The 26250-nt window shown below is 32.6% G+C and overlaps 1 protein-coding gene across 3 annotated transcripts in view; it reads left to right on the top strand.

The window, feature by feature from the left end:
- LOC114327302 (tudor domain-containing protein 7-like) overlaps positions 1-26250 on the top strand; it is a 192937-nt gene that overhangs the window by 120287 nt on the left and 46400 nt on the right. For 2 of the 3 annotated variants that reach the window (XM_028275884.2, XM_028275892.2), the window contains exons 8-13: positions 11987-12138; positions 16345-16509; positions 18862-19113; positions 21819-21936; positions 22047-22159; positions 24014-24234. In XM_028275884.2, coding sequence (XP_028131685.1) covers positions 11987-12138; positions 16345-16509; positions 18862-19113; positions 21819-21936; positions 22047-22159; positions 24014-24234 — 1021 coding nt within the window. The remainder of the gene's footprint in view (positions 1-11986; positions 12139-16344; positions 16510-18861; positions 19114-21818; positions 21937-22046; positions 22160-24013; positions 24235-26250) is intronic. The other variant, XM_028275907.2, reaches the window with a different exon arrangement.

Here is a 26250-nt window from a genome sequence, read left to right on the forward strand (position 1 = left end):
CTGCGATGGGGAGGGGTGGTGGTATAGCTTGGGGGTCAGATAGATGCCACTCCAGGTTATGGACGGTCAGATAGGTACCACTCCAGGTTACGCATTCTGACCGGTTTGATCTTCAGATATATGGGTCTCACTTCACTGTTCCATTAGAACACACATAATGTCCCTGAGGCTGTGGTTGTACGAGTATCTGTGTGTATGTGTGTGTGGAGCGCCAGTGTTAGTTTTGCAGGCGGGCACCTTATACCGTAGCGCCGACACTGAGAAATTTAATATACATTTAATCCTTAAACCCTTTTTCTCAAAGTGAGAATTTATTTTAATCCCTTCTGCATAACTTAACTTTACCTAACTTACAAATACGTATCAACCATCAATTTACAACGTCCTTTATTATTCATATTCACTTTTGCATCGAGCGCACACAGCGACGTTCCTGAACCAAAACAAACGAATCTTGCAAAGTTGCAAAACTAAAGTATATAATATATAGCTATTAACAAATCTGTCTGGCTAAAAATAGAATTCGCCGATTCTTTACACAAAATAACGACAAAGCAATGTTGCCACATGGTATGGATCAGGATGGTATTAATTGTGATATATACATAAAGATCATGTATATTCGAGAAATTGTTTCCAGCGCCAAAGTGGCAAATGTCTGAACTAAAAGATACAATGCTGAACCATACTACAAACAGGTTTCTCTCGTATTCCAAATGACATATTGAATTGAAAGTTAATCAGTTTTGTCCGCTGATGACACCACTAGTTTAAAAAAATTATTTATATTGTAAGTTTAAAAATATATGTCAGTTATAAAAGGAAAACAATCCTGAACCAATATACAGGTTCAGGATGGTTAACGTGGTTCAGGTTTGTGTTTAAGTTTTACTATCGAAGGCTCAGGATTGTACTATAAATGAATGTATATATATATATATATATATATATATATATATATATATATATATATATATATATATATATATATATATATATATATATTAATTTATTATGTGTATGTATATAAATTGTATAGAAGTATTAAATTATATTAAATTGTATAGAAGTATGTATATAAATTGTATAGAAGTATTAAATTTAAAATCAATATAAAACCTATTTTACGATGGGGAAAAAAGATTAATTTCGCGACCGTCATCTGTCCGGCGAAATAAATTTTGTAGGTACAATATATATTGTATGTGTATGTATATATAAATTGTGTAGAAGTATTAAAATTTAAAATAAATGTGAAACCCATTTTTGGATGGTGAAAAAGGATTTATTTTGCGACTGTCATCTCTTCGGCGAAATAAATTTCGTACGTGTATTTATTATCTGTATGTATACATAAATTGTGTAGAAGTATTTAAATTTAAAATAAATATAAAATCTATTTTAGAATGGGGAAGAAGGATTGATTTCGCGATTGTCATCGCGACATCACTTCGACGAAATAAATTTTGTACGTATATTATCATAATATATGTATAATAATAGTAATATTATCTATTTTCTGATTGAACTCACGAAATGTAAATTGCTTGTTGAAGTGAAAACTTTTTAGGGACGTTGTGCGATTTTTGGATAGGGGAAAAAGCATTGAATTCGCGACCGTCATCACTTATGCTATATATATTATTTGTATGTATATGTAAATTGTATAGAAGTATTTAAATTTAAAATAAATGTAAAACCTATTTTAGGATGGGGAAAAAAGATTTATTTCGCGACCGTCATAGGGGCTGTCATCTCTTCGCCGAAATAAATTTTGTACTTTTCTATATTACGTGTACCTATACATAAATTGTATAGAAGTATTTAAATTTAAAATAAATGTAAAACCTATTTTTCGATAGAGAAAAAGGATTTATTTCGTGACCGTCGTCTCTTAGTTAAAACTTCTTTAGGGACGTTGTGCACTTTTTAGATAGGGAAAAAGTATTGAATTAGCGAACGTCATGGCGACCGTCATCGCTTCGGCAAAATAAATTTTTAAAGTAAAAACTTCTTTTGGGGACGTTGTGCACTTTTTAGATGGGAAAGAAGTATTGAATTAGCGACCGTCATCGCTTCGGCGAAATAAATTTTTGAAGTGAAAACTTCTTTAGGGACGTTGTGCACTTTTTGGATGGGGAAAAATTATTAAATTTGAATGGGGAGAAAGTAATAAATAAGCGACCGTCATCGCTTCGACGAAATAAACATTTGCAGTGAAAACTTCTTTAGGGACGTTGTGCTCTTTTTGGATGGAAAAAAGTATTAATTATCGACCGTCATCGCTTCGATGAAATAAATTTGTAAAGTGAAAACTTCTTGAGGGACGTTGTGCACTTTTTGGATGGGGAAAAATATTAAATTAGAGACTGTCATCGCTTCGACGAAATAAATATTTGAAGTGAAACTTCTTTAGGGACGTTGTGCACTTTTTCGATGGAAAAAGTATTAAATTAGCGATCGTCGTCGTTTCGATGACATCAATTTTTGAAGTGGAAACTTCTTGAGGGACGTTATGCACTTTTTGGATGGGGATAAATTACTAAATTAGGGACCGTGATCGCTTCGACGAAATAAATATTTGAAGTGAAACTTCTTTAGGGACGTTGTGTACATTTTGGATGGGGGAAAAGTATTGAATTAGGGACTGTCATCCATCGCTTAGACGAAATAAATATTTGAAGTGAAACTTCTTTAGGGACGTTGTGCACTTTTTCGATGGAAAAAAGTATTAAATTAGCGACCGTCATCGCTTCGATGAAATCAATTTTAGAAGTGGAAAGTTCTTGAGGGACGTTGTGCACTTTTTGGATGGGGAAAATATTTGATGGATTCGACCGTTACTTGATGGAAGTTCATTTTATCTAACAATAAAACACGAAAACGTTTGTTTTCTATACTTCCACAAAATTTATTATAACTAAGTGACTACAGCTGTTTCGGCGGAGTGCCTTTCTCAAGTGATATAGTTTACAATGTGTTTGCCTTTTTAAGTCTTCAACTGAAGAGGTTGAGGAGTGGGGAGCTGTTTGTCTCGAGTTGGTCATTCAGAATTATATCTGTATTTTTCAGTTTATTAATTTCCATAGATTCTAAAAAAGATAGCTTAAGGCCTTTAGTTTGAATATGTAGAATTTGAAACTCTTCATTGAAAGAATGATTATGATCTAGAAGGTGAAGTGCGTATGTAGAAGTGTCTGTTTTTCTATTGTTGAATGCCCTTTTGTGTTCTGCTATCCGTTTGTCAAAAGTTCTGCCAGTTTGACCGATGTACGTTTTCGGACAGTCACCACAAGTTAGTTTGTACACACCACTCTGTAGTTGCTTTCTCTTTCGACTTTTATTGTTCTTAATATATTTGCTTAAGTTGTTGTTAGTTCTGAAAGCTGGTGTTATTCCTTTCTTTTTTATGTATCTGGCTATTTTTGTTGTTATCTTGCCAGTATATGTGAGAGAGCAGAAGGTACTGGGTTCTTTCTGTGGTGGTGGATACACTAATTTCAGGGCTTTCTTATGGAGTTTTTGGTTTAAAATTTTGTTAACTGTTTGTTCGTTATAGCCGTTGTTTACTGCTATTTGTTTAATGATGTTTAGTTCTATCTCGAAGTTATTTTTTGTCATGGGAATTTCTGTCAGTCTATGTATCATGCTATGGTAGGCTGCTAATTTGTGTTGTGTAGGATGGGATGATGAATTGTGTATAGTTGTGTCAGTATGGGTAGGTTTATGATATACGGAGAACTCATGTTTGTTGTGTAGTCTGGAAATCGTTACATCTAGAAAGTTTATGGAGTTATTCTGTTCTGTTTCTATTGTAAACTCAATATTATTATGAAGTGAATTAATATATGATAGGAATTGGTCAAGTTGTCTGTTAGTTCCTGTAAAGCATACTAGTATATCATCCACGTATCTCCACCAATATAAGAACTGTTTAAATACGGGATGTTTAGAAATTGTTGTTTCAAGTTGGTTCATAAATATATCTGATAGCAATGGGCTTAGAGGATTACCCATAATAAGTCCTGCACTGTTGTTTGTGTATATTTGATTATTGAATTCAAAATAGTCTTGATTTATGCAAATTTCAAGAAGGTGTAAAATTTCAGATGCAATGATCGGATTTGTACTATTATGGTCTAAAAGATTCTTAACTAAAACAAAAGTTTCTGTAGGAGGAACACTAGGAAAAAGATTAGGGTAATCCTCTAAGCCCATTGCTATCAGATATATTTATGAACCAACTTGAAACAACAATTTCTAAACATCCCGTATTTAAACAGTTCTTATATTGGTGGAGATACGTGGATGATATACTAGTATGCTTTACAGGAACTAACAGACAACTTGACCAATTCCTATCATATATTAATTCACTTCATAATAATATTGAGTTTACAATAGAAACAGAACAGAATAACTCCATAAACTTTCTAGATGTAACGATTTCCAGACTACACAACAAACATGAGTTCTCCGTATATCATAAACCTACCCATACTGACACAACTATACACAATTCATCATCCCATCCTACACAACACAAATTAGCAGCCTACCATAGCATGATACATAGACTGACAGAAATTCCCATGACAAAAAATAACTTCGAGATAGAACTAAACATCATTAAACAAATAGCAGTAAACAACGGCTATAACGAACAAACAGTTAACAAAATTTTAAACCAAAAACTCCATAAGAAAGCCCTGAAATTAGTGTATCCACCACCACAGAAAGAACCCAGTACCTTCTGCTCTCTCACATATACTGGCAAGATAACAACAAAAATAGCCAGATACATAAAAAAGAAAGGAATAACACCAGCTTTCAGAACTAACAACAACTTAAGCAAATATATTAAGAACAATAAAAGTCGAAAGAGAAAGCAACTACAGAGTGGTGTGTACAAACTAACTTGTGGTGACTGTCCGAAAACGTACATCGGTCAAACTGGCAGAACTTTTGACAAACGGATAGCAGAACACAAAAGGGCATTCAACAATAGAAAAACAGACACTTCTACATACGCACTTCACCTTCTAGATCATAATCATTCTTTCAATGAAGAGTTTCAAATTCTACATATTCAAACTAAAGGCCTTAAGCTATCTTTTTTAGAATCTATGGAAATTAATAAACTGAAAAATACAGATATAATTCTGAATGACCAACTCGAGACAAACAGCTCCCCACTCCTCAACCTCTTCAGTTGAAGACTTAAAAAGGCAAACACATTGTAAACTATATCACTTGAGAAAGGCACTCCGCCGAAACAGCTGTAGTCACTTAGTTATAATAAATTTTGTGGAAGTATAGAAAACAAACGTTTTCGTGTTTTATTGTTGGGGAAAATATATTAGCGAACCTTCATCGCTTCGACGAAATAAATTTTTGAAATGAAAACTTCTCGAGGGACGTTGTGCACTTTTTGGATAAGAAAAAATTATTAAATTAGCGACCGTCATCGCTTCGACGAAATAAATTTTTTAAGTAAAAACTTTTTTAGGGACGTTGTGCACTTTTTTATGGAGGAAAGTATTGAATTAGGGCCGTAATCGCTTCGACGAAATAAATATTTAAAATGAAACTTATTTAGGGACGTTGTGCACTTTTTCGATGTAAAAAAGTAATAAAGTAGCAACTATCATCGCTTCGACGAAATAAATATTTGAAGTGAAAACTTCTTTAGGGACGTTGTGCACTTTTTGGATGGGGAAAATTATTAAATTAGCGACCGTTATCGCTTCGACGAAATAAATTTTTGAATTGAAAATTTCTTTACGGTCATCACTTCGCTGAAATAAATTTTGTACATATATAAATTATGTGTATGTATACATAAATAGCACAGGGCATACGCATCGCGTATATCGTATATGATATAGGTACAGCACTTCTTTTAGGATGGGGTAAAAGCATTGAGCTCGTAATTTATATACCATAAGAAGGATCACTTCTGTCGGCACTCCCACGAGTGCCTTCAATTTTTTTTTTTTCTAAGCGAGTTTTCTGACCCCAACGACCTTGAATTTTTTTAAATATCTGATATTGTTATTATTGTTGTTTGTACATTAAAGATTTTTAATGTAGATAAACCAGGACCATGGCGAATAAAATCAAGATGTGCTGTGGACCGCCCCATTTTTGGGTAACCACCAAATATACCTGAAAATGTTTTACCGAAATACAAACAAGCGATGAAGTTTTGTGGTTGCAAGAGGATAAAAAACTCAATTAAATTGTAAATTGGGAGGAAATATGGAAAAATGCTTTAATTCCAATAACTTAACGTACAAGATCCTCATGCATCCTCAGTGAAGCTATGCAGTCACAACTCTGAAAGAAATATCAACAATCTGCCTATTTAAGGGAAACCATCGCGATACAATGATTCCACCTTTTGAGACGCAATCTAGCGACATCTCTCGTATTACGAGGAAAACAACGAAAAGCCCTAGATACAAAGTTTATTACTTTTTAAACAATTAGAATAATTGAAATAAAAATATAATAAACAATATTTTTAATAAGATTTTTCGTTAATAAACTGTTTTCTGGCTGCATCCTGTATCTCCGGCTTTTACAATATATAAGCACAGAGACGACGAAAATAGGAGAAAGCAAATAGAGGACACTTAGGCCACGCATTTACCTTCTCTTCGTCTAGGAAAAGGACCGAAAGACAGTTTCTAAGAGGATGCATTGATCCAACACACTATCCCTCACTTTTGGTTAAGTAACACAAGAGCACTCAATACTCCTTATGGAGGGAAGGAAATATAGAGATAGATAGGAAGTGACTAGAACAGATTTGGTTAGAAATGGTGTTAGAATAGATGAATGGAGTTAAAATAGAGTCGATGGCAGAGTATGTTGAAAAAGGGCAGTTACGTTGGTGGGGTCATCTACAACGACTAAAAAATGAAGTACCGTTCATATATCCATTTCTTTGTTGAAAAAAAATTATAAAAGAACGAATTTGGGCAAAGAATAAATAGTGTCACTTGTCAATAGAACCAGAACACATAAATCTTGCCTTACAGGTGACGGGAAAAAGAACCACCTTGACTCCAAGAGCCAATTCCCTTCTTAGAACGCCCCATGGAGAAGGGGGCTTACACTACATCGGGCTACTATATAATTACTCCATATAACATGGAAATAACAATTCCAATAACTTAACGTACAAGAATTATTCAGCTTTTAAAAGCCTATCATGACAAATATATGAAACCTATGAAATCATTTAAGAACAGGCAAAACAGTGAATTTTACAAAAATAAAATTCAATTCTTTAAGAACAAAAGTAAAACTACACGTTTCGACCTTACAGCATGCAAATGTGACACACTGATTAATTGTCTTTGTAGCAGATCTCAAAAAGTGCCTCTGGATGATCGCGAATTTCTATTAAATCAAAGAGGTTCCATAAAAATGGTGATAAGCTCGATTGATAGGGAAAACAAAAACAAATATAATCAGAGAGAACAACGGTAAAAGAAGAAAGTTACCGACGCAAAGACAAAACTTTAGCTCAATTAAAAAACAGTACCAAGTTTTTTGGCCAATCGATCGTGGAAGAACACATAACACTTGTGCATGAGCCAGGGTGCAAATATTTCGGATATTACCGCTGTCTGGTATATCAGAAAGTATCAAATCCAGCTATTGCATGTGACGAAACAGTCATAAATACTGGCGTTAAGGATGGTGTAATACGGCTGTTAGAAGAACATCTTAAAAAACCGCTTCAGTGGTTTGTATGTCTGCGACATTCAAATGATCTACCCCTTGGACATCAAAAGAAGTTTGCCAGTGACCAAATAAAAAAACGTGAGGGTCTTCAAATTTTCTCGTATTAAAATTTTGATTCAAACGACTACTTTTGAGTTCTTAACTAACAAGAATATCACCTTACAGAACCACCTATATTCTCGCGAGTGAAAATCTGCGAGATTTTATTAAGAATCCTAACTTAGACCTTTTTAACCTTTTAACTGCCAACGTTCCCATTTTGGGAACACCTATTAAAACATTTTTTTAGGATTGTTTATGCAATTATTTTTGTAAATCGCACTACATAATGTTTTGTAAAGGTAAGGGGCTTGCTAGTTTATCAAAAAATTTTACTTAAATTTGGGTTCATTTTCTTAAAAAAAAAAAAAAGTAAAAAGCACAAAAATTCAATTTTTTGATTCGTTTTACGGTTTTTGTCGTCAAGTCAGCAAAAATTATTCTATTGCTATTATTTTTTCAAGTAAGGTAGCCAATTGACTACCTTAGTAAATAGTTTATACTGCGCTTAAATTCTTTCATTACTTTTTGAAAAAAATTGTCGGAATTAGCCATGTCCCAAAATGGGAACGTTGGCATCATTGAGTACCTAATATACCCTAATAAATTATAATGTCGTTTCTGTTAGCTCGTAAATTTTCAAGGGCAATAACGATTAGTGCAATCGCCTTTCAAGTGATAATAGGAATTTAGGTATAACAAACAGTCGATCAGAGCTGTTCAAGAAGAACACATGTGTACGGGATGCTTTGGAAGATGTGGAAACCTCATTATCCTCTAACATTGATGTTGTAATACTTCCTCCCATTTCAGGAGACCGAGATAATGATAGTGACGAGGACACTCTTGAGGACCAGATTTTGGACGTGGTCATTTGACATGCCAATAGAGGCTCCTGGAGAGGTAGAAATTCATGATGGTGATGCCGAATCAGATGACGAAGAAGAATCAGTTGGAAGTCAAGCATCACAAAAATGGAGGAAATCTGAAAAAGTGGCAATCCAGCAAGACGCCCAAGATCCACCTTAAGTAGGAGCCGAGTATATGGGTAAAACGGAGTTTGAAATATGCTCTTTGTTTTTTACTCCAGAAATTATTAGTTTTATACATAATCAAAGCGAAACTTACGCTCGAAGACATCAAAATTTTCAAAATTTTACAGTTTCTGATGAAGATATTCGTCAGTTTATTGGCTTGCTCCTGATTAGCGGATATCATCATCTACCCGACGAAAATGACTACTGGTCAACGGCGGATGACATGCAGGCTCCAAATTTTACAAAAACAAGGAGCCGTGAAAAATTCAGAATAATAAAAAGATATCTTCACGTTTGTGATAACTCTAATTTAGCTCACTCAAAAGTAGCTAAAGTTTGACCACTTTTCGAAAAATTAATATTCAGCAGTTTGGAGTTTTTCATAAACATGTAAGCATTGATGAATCAATGGTTACATATCATGGCCATCACTCAGCTAAAATTATGTTAGAAATTCTGCAAAATAAGAACAACCATGTTGTATATTTCGATAATCTTTTTACCAGCTACTCCCTTCTGAAATCTTTATCAGAAAACGGTATACGGGCTTGTGGTACAATTCGAGAAAATAGGATCAACAAATGTCCTTTAGTTTCATCCTCAACCATCAAAAAAAAAGATCGAGGGACCTATGATTACAAATCAGATAGCGATGTTATTTGTGTCAAATGGAATGACAATTATCCTGTAATAGTCGGAAGTAATCACTTTTTAGTAACCCCTGTTCAAAACTCCACCAGAAGAGTGAAGCCTGAACATAAAAAGATGTAACTCAACCAAATTTGATAGACAATATAACATTGGAATGGGTGGGGTTGACCTTTTTGAACGTTTAGCTGATTCTTATCGTCCCCGACTTAGATAAAAAAAATGCTTTTCGCTTTTTTCAACATGAGAATGCAAATATAGCACACCTTGAGTTTCGCAGAAACGTTGCTCTAGCCCTTGTAAAAGCAGGTTCAGGTGAAAGAAAAAGAAAAGGCGGTCCATCTGCCCCTGTTCTAAGCGACATAAAATTTGACGGGATGATTCACATTCCCGAAGGCACTAACCAAGGGCGTTGTGTTGTGTACTATAAAAATACTAGAATTTTTTCAAACAGTTAAGTATTTTATTTTTAGAAAATACATAACACCTTACATGCCAACGTTCCCAAAATGGGAACAACATGATAAAGACAAAATACAGCAGCGATATTTTTTTTTTCCTTCAAAATCTATTAAAATATGTCAAAATCAATAGAAATTTTATATATTATCTGTTTATTCCAAATATTTCGTATAGCCGCCATTAAAAGGTTAACATTGAGATTGAGAAAGCCACAAATAATGTGTAGAACGATGTGTCAAGCTTGTGACACAAGCTTCTCTAGGAGTTTGTGGAGCGTATTCGAGGGATGGATTTATAAAAACCCGAATTGATTCCAGAATAACTATGCCTCACTTTAATGCTGAATCTGAAGACATCTTCGAATATAATGTACTTTCTAATTTTGTACTTTGCTTTTCATTTTAGTATTAAAAAACGTGGGTGACGTCAGGCAGACGGATAAGTTAGGTTATTTTGTTATAAAATAAAATGTTTTAGTATACTTAAGAGGATCGGTACGTATTTTCGGCTGCTATGCTATTCAAATGGGGATTCATTTTTTTCGAATCCTGAGAAAACTAATAAGTATTTTTGAAAAATTTAAACGCAGAATGAAAGATTACGTTATTGGCGAGGGCCGAAAGTCCCTGAGAACTTCTGTAATGTTTATTTTAATAAGTTACAGGGGTGAAAAACTAAGAGAAAATTTAGTATGATTTTTAATATCAAATATCTCATTCAAAATAAACTTTTTATTTATTCTAAGGGACTTTCGGCCCTCGATAATAATTTAGTCTTTCATTCTGCGTTTAAATTTTTCAAAAATATTTATTGGTTTTTTCAGGATTTGAAAAAAATGAGCACAATGCCGTGGTAATATTTTCCAAATCTATCTTTGTCTTACAACGCACCCAGCTGAATATAATATTGTCAGCATATACTGTCAGTCAGACACTGACAATTAGTGACAATTTTAAATATTTGACATTGCATCGGGAATATTTTGAGTTATTAATTAAATATTATTGATATATAATTGATTTAAGACGTGAATTTAATAAAAAGTTATTTATTGTGTATTATTTGTGGAAGATCCAAGCAGAGAATACATCAGGATAATAATATATTCTGTGATCGAAGTATTTTGTTATTAAAGATGTTCAAAATTGTAAGCGTTCCATAAGAACAATATATTATTAAAAAATCACTTTAACACTTTTTCTCTTTTCTCGATTGAGTATTAGTTTTTGTTGTACAAATAAATTATTACAATCACTGAATACATAGTTAGTGAAAAAATTATCACATTTATTAACTGAATTAATAATTTGCAATTTTAAAAATAACAGTTATCCAAAAACATTCAAAAGCCATCTCTTTAAATTAATGATGACATTTTCAAGTAGAATGACATTGTAGTAATGTTTACATATCCATACCAGTGTGAATTTTACTACACGTAATTTGCCGTGTAAAGACAGAAAAAGTAGGGATACACGTAAAATATTTGCGAATTATGTACCCATAGCCTTAAGTAAAATTTTCAATTGCCTTGTGAAATCAGAAAATATTCCAATTTAAACCGAATTTATTTATTCAACTTCTATAAGGTATTACATTTCCCTTACAGAAGAAATTCGCATATTAATGTATTTTTTCTAATTTTTAGTTGCCGTGGGGGGCAGAAAATATTTTTTTTATTTCAACGCAATTTTACTAAAATACTAAATAGTGTGTTAGGCAACTTTCGTGGGCTATTACATTTTCGTTTCGAAATAAAAACGCAAAAAAAAAAAAATTTTTCGCCTTTTTCGATGCACCCTACTGTCACGCATATCACGATGTTTCCCTTCCCGAAGGGAGTATCTAATTATTGTTGTATCTGCTCCTCCATTAATTTGTCACACTGTCTGCAAGGATCATATTTTAGCAGGATTTTGGGCCTCAAACTACTTGGTGAAAAGAAAACTTAGGATAACAGTTGAAATTCTTAACATATTAATACTTATGTATAGTATTGCTGTATTTATGTCAGTTTTTCATTTTTCCAATTTTATTTATAGGTATATGGGAATGGCAGCTCCAGTTAGATTACTCACAAAGGTATAACGAACAGTTGCCCGAGGATTGGTTAAAGATAGTTGACAGGAGCCCTTTTATACATGTACAAAAAATTGTAAATAATTATACATTAAAATATTGCAGACCTGAAGATGTAAGTATATCCATATGTGTTGTAAAAAGTTTGCAAGGGCTTATTGCTTATTTCCGTTTGTTTCAATTAATGTTATATGCACTTCCATTCCAACTTGCTGTGTCGTATTTGATTTTTAGTGGAAAGATTATTAAGTACAGTTGCCATCAAGTTATTGCAGAAAAAACCTTAGTCTGTGTATGTATCTGTTTAGACATCTTGCGTTTGTCCCGTTTTATTTGGCTTATTCTGTATTCGCGGTGTGCAAGAATAGAATAGAATAGAAAAAGCTTTATTCTCAGGATTCACAAGTTACAAATATAAATTGTCAATAGAGAAAATGGTGTCAATTACAATTTATAAGGTTTTTTTTATAAGTACTTGGAGGGGATACGAAAAACGATCGTGCGCGAGTAGCGGAGAAATCTTCCAATGGACATCCTAAGTCTTGACGTCACAAAATTGGGAGGAGCTTATATTTGACTCCAAACAATTTTGTTTATAATGTTAAACACTCATAAGGAATTTTTAATTTATTGTTTACGTGGTTTGTATGACAAAATAAGACTTTTCATTTAGGTATTTAGTTAGAAACGTGTCAATTAAGAGATTTGTATTCGTTTTGCCCAGGTGAGTTAATTTAATGCAATGATTAGAACGTAAACAGTTTTGAGGTTATGTTTATTTTGAACCACTAAGGAATAAAAACCACCTGAGCAAAAACGAATAAAAATCTCTTAATTAACACGTTTATTTAACGAAATACCTAAATTAACTCTTATTTTGCCACACAAAGCACATAAATGAAAAATTCCTTGTGACCATTTAACGTTAGAAATAAAATTGTTTGGAGTCAATATAAGCTCCTCCCAATTTTGTGACATTTGTGACGTCAGACATAGGCTGTCTATTTTCTTAGATATTTCTTAAATAATTCATATTGTCAATTGGAAATTGAAATTGTAATATTGACATATTTCATACCTATTGTCATGGAAGAAAATGGGATTTCGCAAATCGGGCATTAATGTTGCTCCACATTAGTGATATGATATGCTCCACATTAGTGATATGATATCCAGTGGTTCCCAACCTTTTATGTCTGGCGACCCGTCTTCTGATCTTTTTTCATATGGCGACCCATCCCTCACCCATGATGATAGAAGAAAATAAGGTACATGGCCACTGTACGCTACACAGGTACTGTAAGAGTCACACCGCGATCCACTAGTAGGTCGCGACCCACCGGTTGGAAAACACTGTGATATGCAATTATTAAAGTGACTTTAATTAATTGTATTTTACTTGTAATATTAATTCATTTTAATAATTAATAATTAATTTTAATTACTACATAGTATTTAAACATTGCATTACAATGTTTACCTTTTAATAACATAACCTCAGTCTTACTTTTTCCAACCAGGTGTCGCTCTTTTGAACTTACACAATCTCAATGTGATATCCATTTATTTTACATATCCATTATTATGTTTTATCTAGTACAAAGCAATTTTGGAATGGAATGTGAGGATTTTACACTTTTTATTTAATGGTTTTGGACTGCTTGATCTTCTCAGCCACGATAGATAATAAACACTGCTTGCTACAACATCAAATATATGTAAGGGCATTATACACACATGCGCACATATACATACTCATGCACAAAAGCACATACACAGGTATTAATAAACAAAAAAAAATAAGTGGAAACATCAAACTGACCAGCAGCTGTACTCATCATTCGGGGCCATAGCCACCTTAAGAAGATTTACTAGACTACTGCTAGGTGGCGCTATTAATATGTGTTCCCATTGGTGCAACCAGGGGAATGCGCCCCTAACGGGATGTACTTTGTGTGTGTTACTACCATACTCTTAATATCTAATATTTCAATTTAATGTTTTCAAATCATCTGTGACTGTTATTCTATCATTTTTTACATTGTGTTGTTTTTACAAATCTAATATAGATATGTCCCATCTTTTTGTCAATTTTAAATCTGTATATGCCATGTACTAAGAGACTGAGATGGCTGGGACACATACAGAGAAGGAAAACGACCTACCGATTAAGAAGATGACCAGATGGAAACCAGAAACTGAAAGACCAAGGGGAAGACCCAGAGACAGATGAGAGGACCAGGTCATTAGAGATTTCAAAATCCTGAAAGTGATAAACTGGAGGGAACTATGCACTTATTGAAATGAGTGGAAGAAAATTGAAACGATAGCCAAGTCATACAACAAACTTTGACAAGACACAAGAGGAATGCGGAGTGATTCACCGCACTAAGCAAATCAGAGACCTCTAAGTAAGAGCAGCAAACATTCCACCCAAAATAAAAAGCCTTGATGATGAATATTACTATATCGTTGTTCTGAAGCTATTTCCTTGTGGCATTTTTATGATTAACTATTTAGATGGGAGATAAGCCACAATTAAATTGAAAAAATAATTTTATTAACGTTCCGATGCCTAAATCGGGTGTCATTGTCAAAATACAAAATACTACTAAATTAAACAAAAATGTTGTTGCTAGGTAAAAAAATTCTTTTAAGTCGTTTTAAATATGTTTCTCTCATTTCCGGGCGTAAGTGCACATTGAATGCTAGAAATTACACTAATAAATACACAAGAAATAAACTAAACTGGCTCAAACAATTTACTATGTCTCACATCACACTGTAATATAATATACTTTTTCTAATGTATATATTAGGTATATGTATTACAGTATTGAAAATTCTTTTTCGGAACATAGGAACTTACAATGCAATAAGTTATATCAGCGATACTCAACATTTTTCTTTCCTGGGCCACATAGTAGCTATTGTCACAGCTTGCGGGCCGCAATCAAGATGAAGTAGTATACAGGGTTCCATTGGGAAATGGAAATACTTGAATGGTGAATATAGGTAAATGAGGCGGTTCTAGACATACTAAATTTATTGCTCCACTGACTTTATAACCGAGTTACAGGGTGTTTTATCGATTTTGACCATTTCTTTCTGGACCCATAACTGTATAACCACCTTGTATATATATTTTTTTGATATTTGGTACACATATGTCACATTTAGAACCCAAACCACCCAACTACTAATCACATGAAAAATCCAGGTCTCAAAACCCGTTTGCGCATGTGAAAAGAGATTTAATGGAGCTTCAATTTTTTGCGCAGACAATTCAGCGACTTTAATTTTGAAATTATGTCGAAATTTTTAAGAGCTCGAACTTTCAAAACAAAAATTTCGATATATGAAATTAATGTCATTAAATTATCTGCGCAAATAATTGAAGTGATCAATTAAACTTAGTTTTTTGTGCTCTTTTCAAATGTACAGACGAATTTTGAAAATTTTAATATACAGGTTGTTGTTTCAAGGTTTCAAGGGTTTTTTTGTTAATCCGGACCTGAATTTTTCTTGTGGTTACTAAATGGGTCGTTGCAATGTAGTAAATAAGTATTGACGATTTTTAAAATGAGTATTTGTTCATTAACTTTAATAATTTATTATTAAAAGTTAATAATACCTTGCTTTTTAATCAGAGTTCTTAAAAATTTCAATATAATTTAAAATGAAAGTCATTAAATTGTCTGCCTCACGCCCAAACACGCCTCAAACACATCTGCATACTATCAAATAATTTTAAAAACACGTGAAATTTGACAAATAATTTGATCACAGGGCCCTTTTAGTTAGTCTTCGGGCCGCATAAAAAACGCTAGAAGTCCGCATGCGTGCCGCAGGTTTAGTATCACTTAGTTAGATTCTTGATTTGCAATTAAACAGTGTAAATTTCAATACAACGTCGCGATGTTTCATATTTAATTCATTTGTTCGACTGCACTGAACTGAGGTGCTCCATGAGATTGCATCGAATGTGCGATAACCAGCGACAAAGGGATTACAGTCGAACAAATGAATTAATTTTAAAACATCGCGACGTTATATTGAAATGTAGACTGGTTAATTGAAAATCGGAGATCTCAGTTCGGTGCAGTCGAACAAATGAAATGAAACATTGAGAAATCTTGAAATTTACACTGGTTAATTGCAAAGCATTAAGTCCTATGTTCCGAAAAAAGATTTTCAATACTGTATGTATCATGTACTTGACATTACGTTTGCTCACTGTTGATCATCATTAATAAACATTTAATCGTTGCTTGGTTTTGCTTGGGACTAACTCGCTAACAAACTTCTATTCTAATCTCAGGTATTTCAGAAAGGAATTGTCTTTATGAAATCAATGACAATCTCAGATGTATCAGTGCCAGCTAACACAGTACGGCTGGACGACAATCATAAGACTTACGCCGAAATAACGTATATTCCATCCGCCAATGAGATCTGGTGTCGCCAAATTGGTACAGAGGAGACGGTAAGTAAATGTTTATAGACTTGTTTTCTAGTTATCTGTATCCTCTCTTCAATTATTTTCTGAACCTTATAGTAGGGGAGGAAAGTGTGCTAAATTTGCTGTTACTTGAGCTTTATGGGGACCTATTGGGTTGTAAAGAGTAGGTCCTAAAACCAAAAAAGTTTTCCATAAAGTTGGGGACTTTCCATTTTTTAATTTAATTTTCTATTTCCAACAATCGTTTTTTCTGATAGTAACGCCATCTATCCATAATTCGAAAAAATGTCTTGAATAAAAGTTACTTATTTTTACGTAAGTAATCCAAATCTGCAATAAAAAATGGGGGCTCCTATTTAAGATTTTAAAGTAATCCCCCACCCCACCTACGTGGGGGGTCGTGTATGGTGTCATTCGATAGATTTTTCAAAAATATTGGAATACATGTAATATGTAAGGTGGAGTGGGGTAAGTTCGGACCGGTTTTCGTTAAGTTTGACCTTATAATTTTTTTGTAAATTATATTTCAAATATTTAACATTTTCTTGGTATCAACGTGAAACAACATTAATACGTTATAATTCGCATTGCCAAAAACACCAATTTACATTGGAAATTAGAACCTTTGTAAAAAATTAGAAAAAACAGTAACTATTCCGAACTTGCCCCATACATGGAGCAAGTTCGTAAACAGCTATTTAAAATTCAATGAAATTTATCTTCATATGCTATGGGACAGAATCGGAATTACTATTCCGTCATTTACGAAATGCTTTTTGCCAGATTAAAATAAGTTGTTTAGTTTTTGAATGGTTTTTTTTTGCATGGCATCTACAACCTGCTCGAATTCCTATGAATGATCCTTTAATTGTTTCGGCTGATTACGCTCTTCGGTTCGTTTTTCTGACATAATATCTAACCATTTTGGATCTAAAAAAGGTTATAAATAAATAATTTGAGCAAGGAACTATAAAAAGTACAAAAAAACCTTTAAAATTGACTGGAAAAACAACAAGTCTGGTCTTACCCCTCTACATACTCCGAAAGTAAATTTTCCAGTAAATTTCAAATAATCGAAAGGAATTATTTCTTTAACGTAAACTTTAAGCAATGTTCTTAATACTTATCAAAAAGAAATGCACAAGACACCAAATTTGCTGTAAAATACCGGCACTTCCTTCAACAGCTCTAGGTTAGATAGTTACTACTCATGTACGCACATTTTATAAATGGCAAAATAGTGGTAGAATCACTTCTGAGTGAGAGACATATATGTCAATCAGTTCATACTACTCTGGTAGAGATTTCTACTTCTTAACTTGTACAATTAAATATATCTTATGATAGATTTAGAGCTAATACGAACTTGCCCCGTTTACAATCTTACCCCACTCCACCTTATGTTTTAGTTTTTTGATCTGATGTTTATTTCGCAAAATATCGCGGGGTTCGTATTTAAATTTTTAAATTTACCCCCCACCCCTCTCCGTGGGGGATCTTGTTTGGTATCATTCAATAGATTTTTGAAAAATATTGAACACATATTTTTTAGTTTTTCGATCAGACATTCATTTCGCGAAATATTGTTTTTTTTTTGTGAAACTTTGTGACTCGCCCATTTCCTTACGCCCCGCCCCGCTCAAATCGTTAAATTTTTGAAAAATACACTGTTTTGCATATCTTACCTTGTCTTAATCTGACGATTTCGAGTTCTTATAAGGATAGATTTTTTTTTTCGGGCCCCCCTTACGAACTCCCCTGTATTAAGAGCCAATAATAATAAACATAATATATGGTGAAGGTACATTTACAGGGCACAAGATTTCTCACCATGTGATAATCTGACGCGCTCGAGTAACTACAAAAATCTCTGCTTGGGCTCCCCTACCTTTAAAAGACGAAAAATCAAAATTTTGTCTCTTGTCTTTTTATACATGAAAAGCAAACTTCTGTGCTTTTATATATCTTCAGATGTAACGTTATCGTTTACATTCCCTGTATAATTAAATTGGAATAAGTATTATTTAACACATTCGATGTGTATGTCGCTCATCAGCGACATTCGGATTCACTCTCCAGTGCTGATGTCGCCGATGAGCGACCTGTGCGCTCTTACATTAGTATGGGGGACCATTTTTCGTTGGAATTTTTTCCACGCTGGACAGGCGAGAAGTCAAATGCAATTGTTAGATTTCCCTCAGTCTTCTTTGCTCAAGCATTCATTTGACTTGCAAAAATTTTTATAAGCCACGAAGATGTTACCAGAAATATGGTCCCAATAAAGTTTAATTTTGATATTATTTTATACTTTATTAAAGTAAAACTTTTGCTTGTATATTGTTGTCTTTACGCTAACACGAACAATTATTATTATAGGAGGCGCATAGCCAAATGATATCCAGCATGGAGGAATATTACGAGAACAATCTAGAAAATCTTCACGCCGTCAACATTAATCCCAAAGGATACTATGTGGCCAATTTCAACAATAATTGGTTTAGAGTTCGAGCCATCGAAGTAAACGAAACAAACGTGAAATGCTTCTACATAGACTTCGGGGATGAAGTAACCCTCCTTAAAGAGCAGCTCTACCAATTAAAGAGAGAATTTGCGTTCTGTGAAGCTCAAGTAAGTATACAATAACAGATTATTAGTTATCACCAACGACAAATAAATCAGTGAATAGTTATTCGTCGAATAAAATTTATTAGTCGATTATATTTTTATTGTGTTTCACTACAATTTTTGATAACTTGAAGTTAAACTGATGAATTTTATTTGTTTGAGATATTTAAAGCGAAATAAACTTGTCAATTTATTCAAAGAGGAAATATTTATTTCATAAATAAATAAAATAAGTCTTATTTATGGCTAAAGGTTGTCTGGCAATAGACGCATGGCTAGAGTGACTATTGCCGAATGGAAACAAGTTTGAGAAACGAATTGGAGCATTATTTTCTTATTTATTCATACTATTATGTGATAGTCGAGATATTATTTTTTAATACTTAAATATTACTTTTAATACAAAATTCAAGTCTTTGTAAATAATCATTCAGTGACATTTATCACAATTAATGTTTTTCAACTTGTCAAAGTGAACAGCACAGTTTAGCAAATATTCAGACGAAATAATAAAGTTTTAGTTAAAATTATTTATAAATACTGTTTTATTATTGAAATAATTATACCGAATTACACTTGAGCTCTTAAAATTGCCGATTCGTTTTGTCCTCGTGACAATTTGGCATTAGTAGCCCGATCAGGGAACACAAAATTTTACGAAAACCTCCAAAAAAAAGGAAGGATGAAAATTTGGGAATAGGTAGTTGAAATTGTCTATTATTATATAAGAAAAAGTTTACAATTCTACGTCCCCTCCATTTTACAAAAATTGGGAAATACGGGGTGAAAAATATTTTCTCGGGGGTGAAAAAATATACGTTCAAAATAAGTCCGAAATTGTATAAAATGACTAATTCCAAGTAACTTTTGTTCTATAGAGTTTTTTCACTATTAAGTTAATACTTTTAGAGTTATTTGCGAGTGAATGTGTTCATTTTTGACAAAAAAGAACATGTTTTTGGACGGTTTTTCGCAGATAACGCAAAAAGTAAGTATTTTAGCGAAAAAAATATTCCTAACAAAAATATAGCTTTAAAAAACTGAAAAAATGCTGTATGCATGAGGTCTGTAGACCCAGTAGAAGCAGTGTTGTAGCTAATAAAAAGTAGGTTCTTCGTCGTCAAATTCCAAATCGAATATTTCAATTTGAAATAACTCAAAAACGGAGCTCTTTCGGGGAAAATTCATTACAGTTTTTTTAAAGTGTTTAAAAAAAGGTTTCTTTTGATTTTTTTTTTAAACTTAACATTAGAAGTAAGTGAGTTACGCTCAAAATATTGCTGGTCTTTTTTATTTTTTGCTAAAAAAATCGCGAAGACCACCCTTTAATTAGCTTCCCAAATAAAATTAAGTGTTACCGCTTTACAAGTTACTTTACTTATGTATTGTTTATATTATCTATAAGTTTCGTTGGTTCAAAGTGCTCATTTTTGAAAAAAATTGGGTTTAAAGTAAAACATTTTTTTTTATTTTGAAAAAAATGGAAATTTTTATGGAATTAACTTAAAAATTATTAGTAATACCAAAAATCTCAAAGAGTAATAAAATGTTGGTTTTGCTTTTCTGTTTTTGGTTTTTTGTTTTCTTGTTAGACAAACATTAGTTATACTATGGCTGTTCAAAATTTGCCTAAACTAGTGATTAGTTACTCGTTTAAGCCATATTAACTACAGCTTTTTAAAAAATACGCACTTTGAACCGATGAAACTTACAGATCATATAAATAATACATAAGCAAAGTAACTTGTCAAGTGGTAATGATAAAATTTATTTGTAATGCTAATTAGGGGGTGATTTTCGCAATTTTCTTTACCAAAAAATTAAAGGAACCAAGAATATTTCGAGCGTAACTCACTTACTTTTAATATTAGAAGTTTTTTTAAAAAACAATAATAAACCCTTTTTAAATGAAAAAATTTTTAAACCCTTTTTAAACACTTTAAAAAAGATGAAATGAATTTTCCCCGAATAGTGCTCCGTTTTTGGTTATTTCACATATTCGATTTGGAATTTGACGAAGAAGAACCTATTTTTCATTAGCTACAACTCTGCTTCTACTGGGTCTACAGACCTCATGTATACACCATTTTTTCAATTTTTTATAAGCTATATTTTTGCTAAGAATATTTTTTTCAATAAAATACTTACTTTTTGAGTTATCTCCGAAAAACCGCCCAAAACATGTTTTTTTTTTGTTAAAAAGAACATATTCACTCGCAAATAACTCGAAAAGTATTGACTTTATAAAACTATAGAACAAAAGTTGTTTAGAATTGGTCTTTTTATCCAATTTCGGTCTTATTTTGAATGTATATTTTTACCTTCGAGAGGGGGTATTCCCCTCCATTTTTGTAAGATGGAGGGGATGTAGAATTGTAAACTTTTTCTTATATAATAATAGACAATTTCAACTACCTATTTCAACTACCTATTTCCAAATTTTCATCCTTTCTTTATTTTTTTTGGTCAGATCGGGCTATAGATGCAGAACTAAAAGTTTATTATGGTTCGTTTTCTTAAATGTGATAAGTGTCAAAACTAGTAAACTCGTTGTAATTAAACAGAAACAAAATACTTAAAATTTATTCTCAGTATTAAGTAGATTATTCCCAGTATAATAATAATCTGATTGGACAGAATTAAACTCGTGATGAAAAATCTTAATACACGATTGTTAATAAAAATCTTTAATATTTTGTTTATTACAGGCTTTTGTATGTCGACTAGCAGGACTAGAGGATATTTATGAAGTGTCGCAAGATTCTCAAACTTTAGAAGAATTTCTATATAGAGCCGTAGAAATAGAACTCGCTGAGGAAACAATAGGTATGTATTTTGTCTTTTGTTTTTATCATTTATTTTGCCCTAAAGTTTATAATCGACGCAATTGGCGTTTTAATAAAAATTGAGAGTTCAATACTTTTTTCTTTCGACAGAAGCAGAGAACCAAATTATACCTGTTTACATGTACGACGTGGAGGTGGGTTCTTGCATTAACTTCGATGTAATGATGCTGCTTGATCAGGAATACGCAACTCCCATTATAGGAGTAAGTATTTATTAAACAATTATTTTTACTATTTGTATTTATACCGAAGAGGTGATGGTGTATTAAGGCAGTCTGATAAGTTCTCCTAGTTCTAGTTTTTGATAAGTTCTCTAGTTAATCTTCCATCGATCCATCTCAGCTTGCCTTTCTGAATCACCATCATTTTTGTACTCGTATACTGAGTAAAGGGTAAAAACAAATACACGAGCGGGACACCCTCAAAAAGCGCTTAGTTTTCGAGATACTGACCACGGAGGGCCGAAGGGCTAAGTTTATTCATACTTTATATTTTCGAAGGTGCTGAAAACGAAAATGAGATTTATTTTGAATTATATGTGGGAACATTGTCAAAATCGCAATTTTAACCTAAAAATAAAAAAAAATGAAATCACGTTTTTTTGAGTTTACCTCGCTACAAACAACTCTGTTCCGTTTTAATATTTTTTCTAAAATTTTTACAGTATATAGCTCTAATATTTCTGAAGACAACGGTACCTGTTTCAAGCTGTTATTCTTATCCTGATAAAGGTTATACATTTTTTAAAGGAAAAGGTGCGGATTTGTGCATTGCAAAGTTTAATTGCAAAAGTTGTGGGACGAAGTTTAAAATTTAGCTTTTTAATTACGTTTATGTTAAAATAAAGAGTACAAAGAAGTTTTCTGGAAAGTTTTAGATCAAAATGTTTTATAGAAAAAAAATGGTGCAACTTTTAATGTCGACATTAGAAATGCCCAATATAACGCTTATTTTTCGAGGTACTGACCATGGGTGGAGAATGGCTAATTTTTGTCTTAGATTATGTTTTTGACTGTGATGAAAACGAAAATAAAATTTATTTTAAATTTTAGGTGGGGGAATATTGTCAAAATTGTAATTGTACCTAAAAATAAAAAACAAATTAAATCGCGTTTTTTTGCGTTCAGCTCGCTACAACTCTGGTCCGTTTTAAATTTTTTTTCTAAAGTTTCGACACTATATATCACTCACTTTTTTTGAAGGCAATGGTTTCTGCTTTAAGCTTTTAGTCTTATTCTAGTAAAAGTGATAGTGAAGTTTTAAAGTACAAGGTGCAGATTCGTGAATTGCAAAGTTTAATCGCAAAATTTGACTGACAAAATTTGAAGTATAGATTTTATATCAAATTCAAAAATAAAACATAAGTACAAAAAAGTTTTCTGGAAAGTTTTGGATCAAAATGTTTTATAGAAACCAAATGGTGCAACGTTTAACATCTACGTTATAAATCCCCAAAATATCGCTAATTTTTCTAGATACTGATAATTGGTGGTGAATGGCTAATTTTGGTCTTACTTTATGTTTTTGATGGTGCCTAAAACGAAAATCAAGTTTATTTTGAATTTTAGGTGGGAGAAAATTGTCAAAATCGCTATTTTGCCCTAAAAATAAAAAAAAGTTAAACCACGTTTTTCTTAAAATTAAAAGTTGCACCATATTTTTTCTATAACACATCTAGACCTAAAACTCCCCATAAAACTTCTTTGAACTCTATGGTTTAACATAAACGCGATCAAATAGATAAATTTTAAATTTTGTCACTTAATTTTTGCGATTTAACTCTGCAATTCACGAATCTCCACCTTTAATTTTTAAAAGTTCATAACTGTTACAAAAAAAAAGACTGAAAGACTACAGTTACTTTCATAGTCTTCACAAAGGTAAGAAATGTAATTATTAATTATTAATAATTAAGAATTACTTGGCAGGTATATACAAGTTAATTTGGGTATGACAGCGTGCAGAAAGAGAAATCTACGTTTCAGTTCCAGTACTGTTTATTTCGGGCTATACTGTTTTTAATTTAGTTTAATTACTAAATCTAGTTATCTTTTTAGGACAGCATAACCGAAATATGTGTCTCGCATATTGCCGAAAACGGTGACATCTATATACAAGTCAGTGGCCACGGCCATCAAAGACTATTACAACTTCTGGCAGATCTGGAATCTCAAATAGTAAATGATCCTCCTACTCACACGCTTCAACGAATCACAAAGGCAGACAGTCAATCGAAAATTTACTTAGGAAAATACCATGCCGATGGGCATTGGTATAGGTAAGTATATAAGGTCTTCTAGAATAGCGATTTAGTTAGACCAACAATAGACTTTAACCTTCCGATGACCAACCTTTTTTTGTTACACGGATGACCAAGGGGGGTAAAAAATGACCCCAGGTCAAAAATGACAACAAAAAAATGAAGTTTGTTTAGTTTTTTTATGGCATGGACTTTATGACATTCAGCCAGTCACAACATGAGTATTAGTGTCATGTGTAGTGTGTATGTTAGTATGTCATTCAGCCAGTCACAACATGAGTAGTGTGTGTAGTGAGTAAGTGTCTTGTTACTTTGCAAAGTCGATGTCATTAGCGTAAACCTACTTGGAATTACACATAATAGACGGTATTTTACTAAACATCAACTTCAGAATATATTTTTTATTCGTAAAATATAGGGACTTTTTTTTATTTCAAAATAATATGAGGATATCTAGAATGATATTAAGTCAAATAAAAAATAATGAGTTAAAAATTGAAAATACTTTTGAATTTATTAAAGAAAAACATACGCTGGGGTCCAAATTTCCCCCGCTTGGTCATCCGAAGGTTAATGTATTGCTGATCTCATTTTTAATTCAATAAGCAATGTTGTAAAGATGAATGTTTTCAATAAATTTTCGTTTCTCCGAACATTTAGTTTTTAGGTCTCTTAATAAATTGAGATCTTGGTTTGTTTTTTTATTTTTTATATCATCATCCAACCAATTTACGTCCACTGCTGGACATAGGTCTCCCCCAATTGTTTCTACACTTCATCATCTGTCCATCGTGAAGGCGGCCTTCCTCTACTGCGTTTATCTTCTCTTGGTCTCCATTCCATTAGTTTTCGTGTCCATCTTGAGTCCTTCAGCCTGGCGACGTGTCCTGCCCAGTTACATTTGAGCCTGATGATACGTTCTATAACAAATTTTTAATTATAAAATACCTGAATAATACTCTGGGCTGATTATCGGAGAATAGGCCATTTTTCCAGAATAGGCCAGGTATGCAAAGTCCGCAGATGTGTGCTACTTTTTTTATAAACAAAATGGCGCCCGAAAATCGTGTTTTTTTCAATTTTTGCTCTATAACTCCAAAGATTTTAACTTTACACCAAAAACACCCAAATAAAAAATCACCGCAATTAAATTCTGCATAGAAACGTGTTTTTCCCGATTCACTTCGATGAAAACTTTCTCCGGAAAAAGCGGGTTTTTCCAACAAAATCTTTAATTTTCAACTAAAATTTTAAATAAGTAATTGTTAATCAATAATTAAATAGCTTGGTAATGTAAAAGCCCTTTTCGTATAGATTATAATTCCAGAAGCCGATGGAAACTGAATGAACAGTTTAGCAACAATTGAATTGTTAATTAAAAATTTACGTTCGCTATAATAACGACAATAATTATGATGCATAAGAATAACTATGATTTTTTCATAAAAAGACACTATACCTATCTAATGTACTTTACAGAATTGAAATTGGACTATTTAAGCGGCCTCAGGAATATTTTAAAATTATACAGAATTTTTTGGCTTATAAACAAATAGAATATCTCGGGGAAATATTAAACTAAATTAAATTGTGAAAACGGTATTCGAAAAACAGCGGCAGGACGCTTCTTTTAAAAGAAAAAACGTTTAATTATGATAAGCAATTCCTGAGATACAACCGGTCAAAGTTGACCGGAATTTACGGCAAAGATATAAACAGTAGGATCATAATTTTCAAACCATCACCTTTTTATTTTTGTCCTCTTTCTCCACACCAATTTTCATATCTTTAAACTACTCATAACATATATTATTATAATAAAAACTATCGATAATACGTGTGAAAATTGCCAAAAATAGCAAAATTCCAATCAAAAATTAGGTTGGAGAAAATGTAACCCTCAAAGTTCAAAATCGGTATACGTTAAAAAAATGCATTTTCTCGGCTTCCCATTCAGCAATTTCCTTCATTCTTTTTTTTGTTCTCAAGTAACTCGAGTAGAGCCATCGAACTAACGCATTATTAAATGTCAGA

The sequence above is a fragment of the Diabrotica virgifera genome, chromosome 4 (genome assembly GCF_917563875.1).
Source record: "Diabrotica virgifera virgifera chromosome 4, PGI_DIABVI_V3a".
NCBI lineage: Eukaryota > Metazoa > Arthropoda > Insecta > Coleoptera > Chrysomelidae > Diabrotica > Diabrotica virgifera.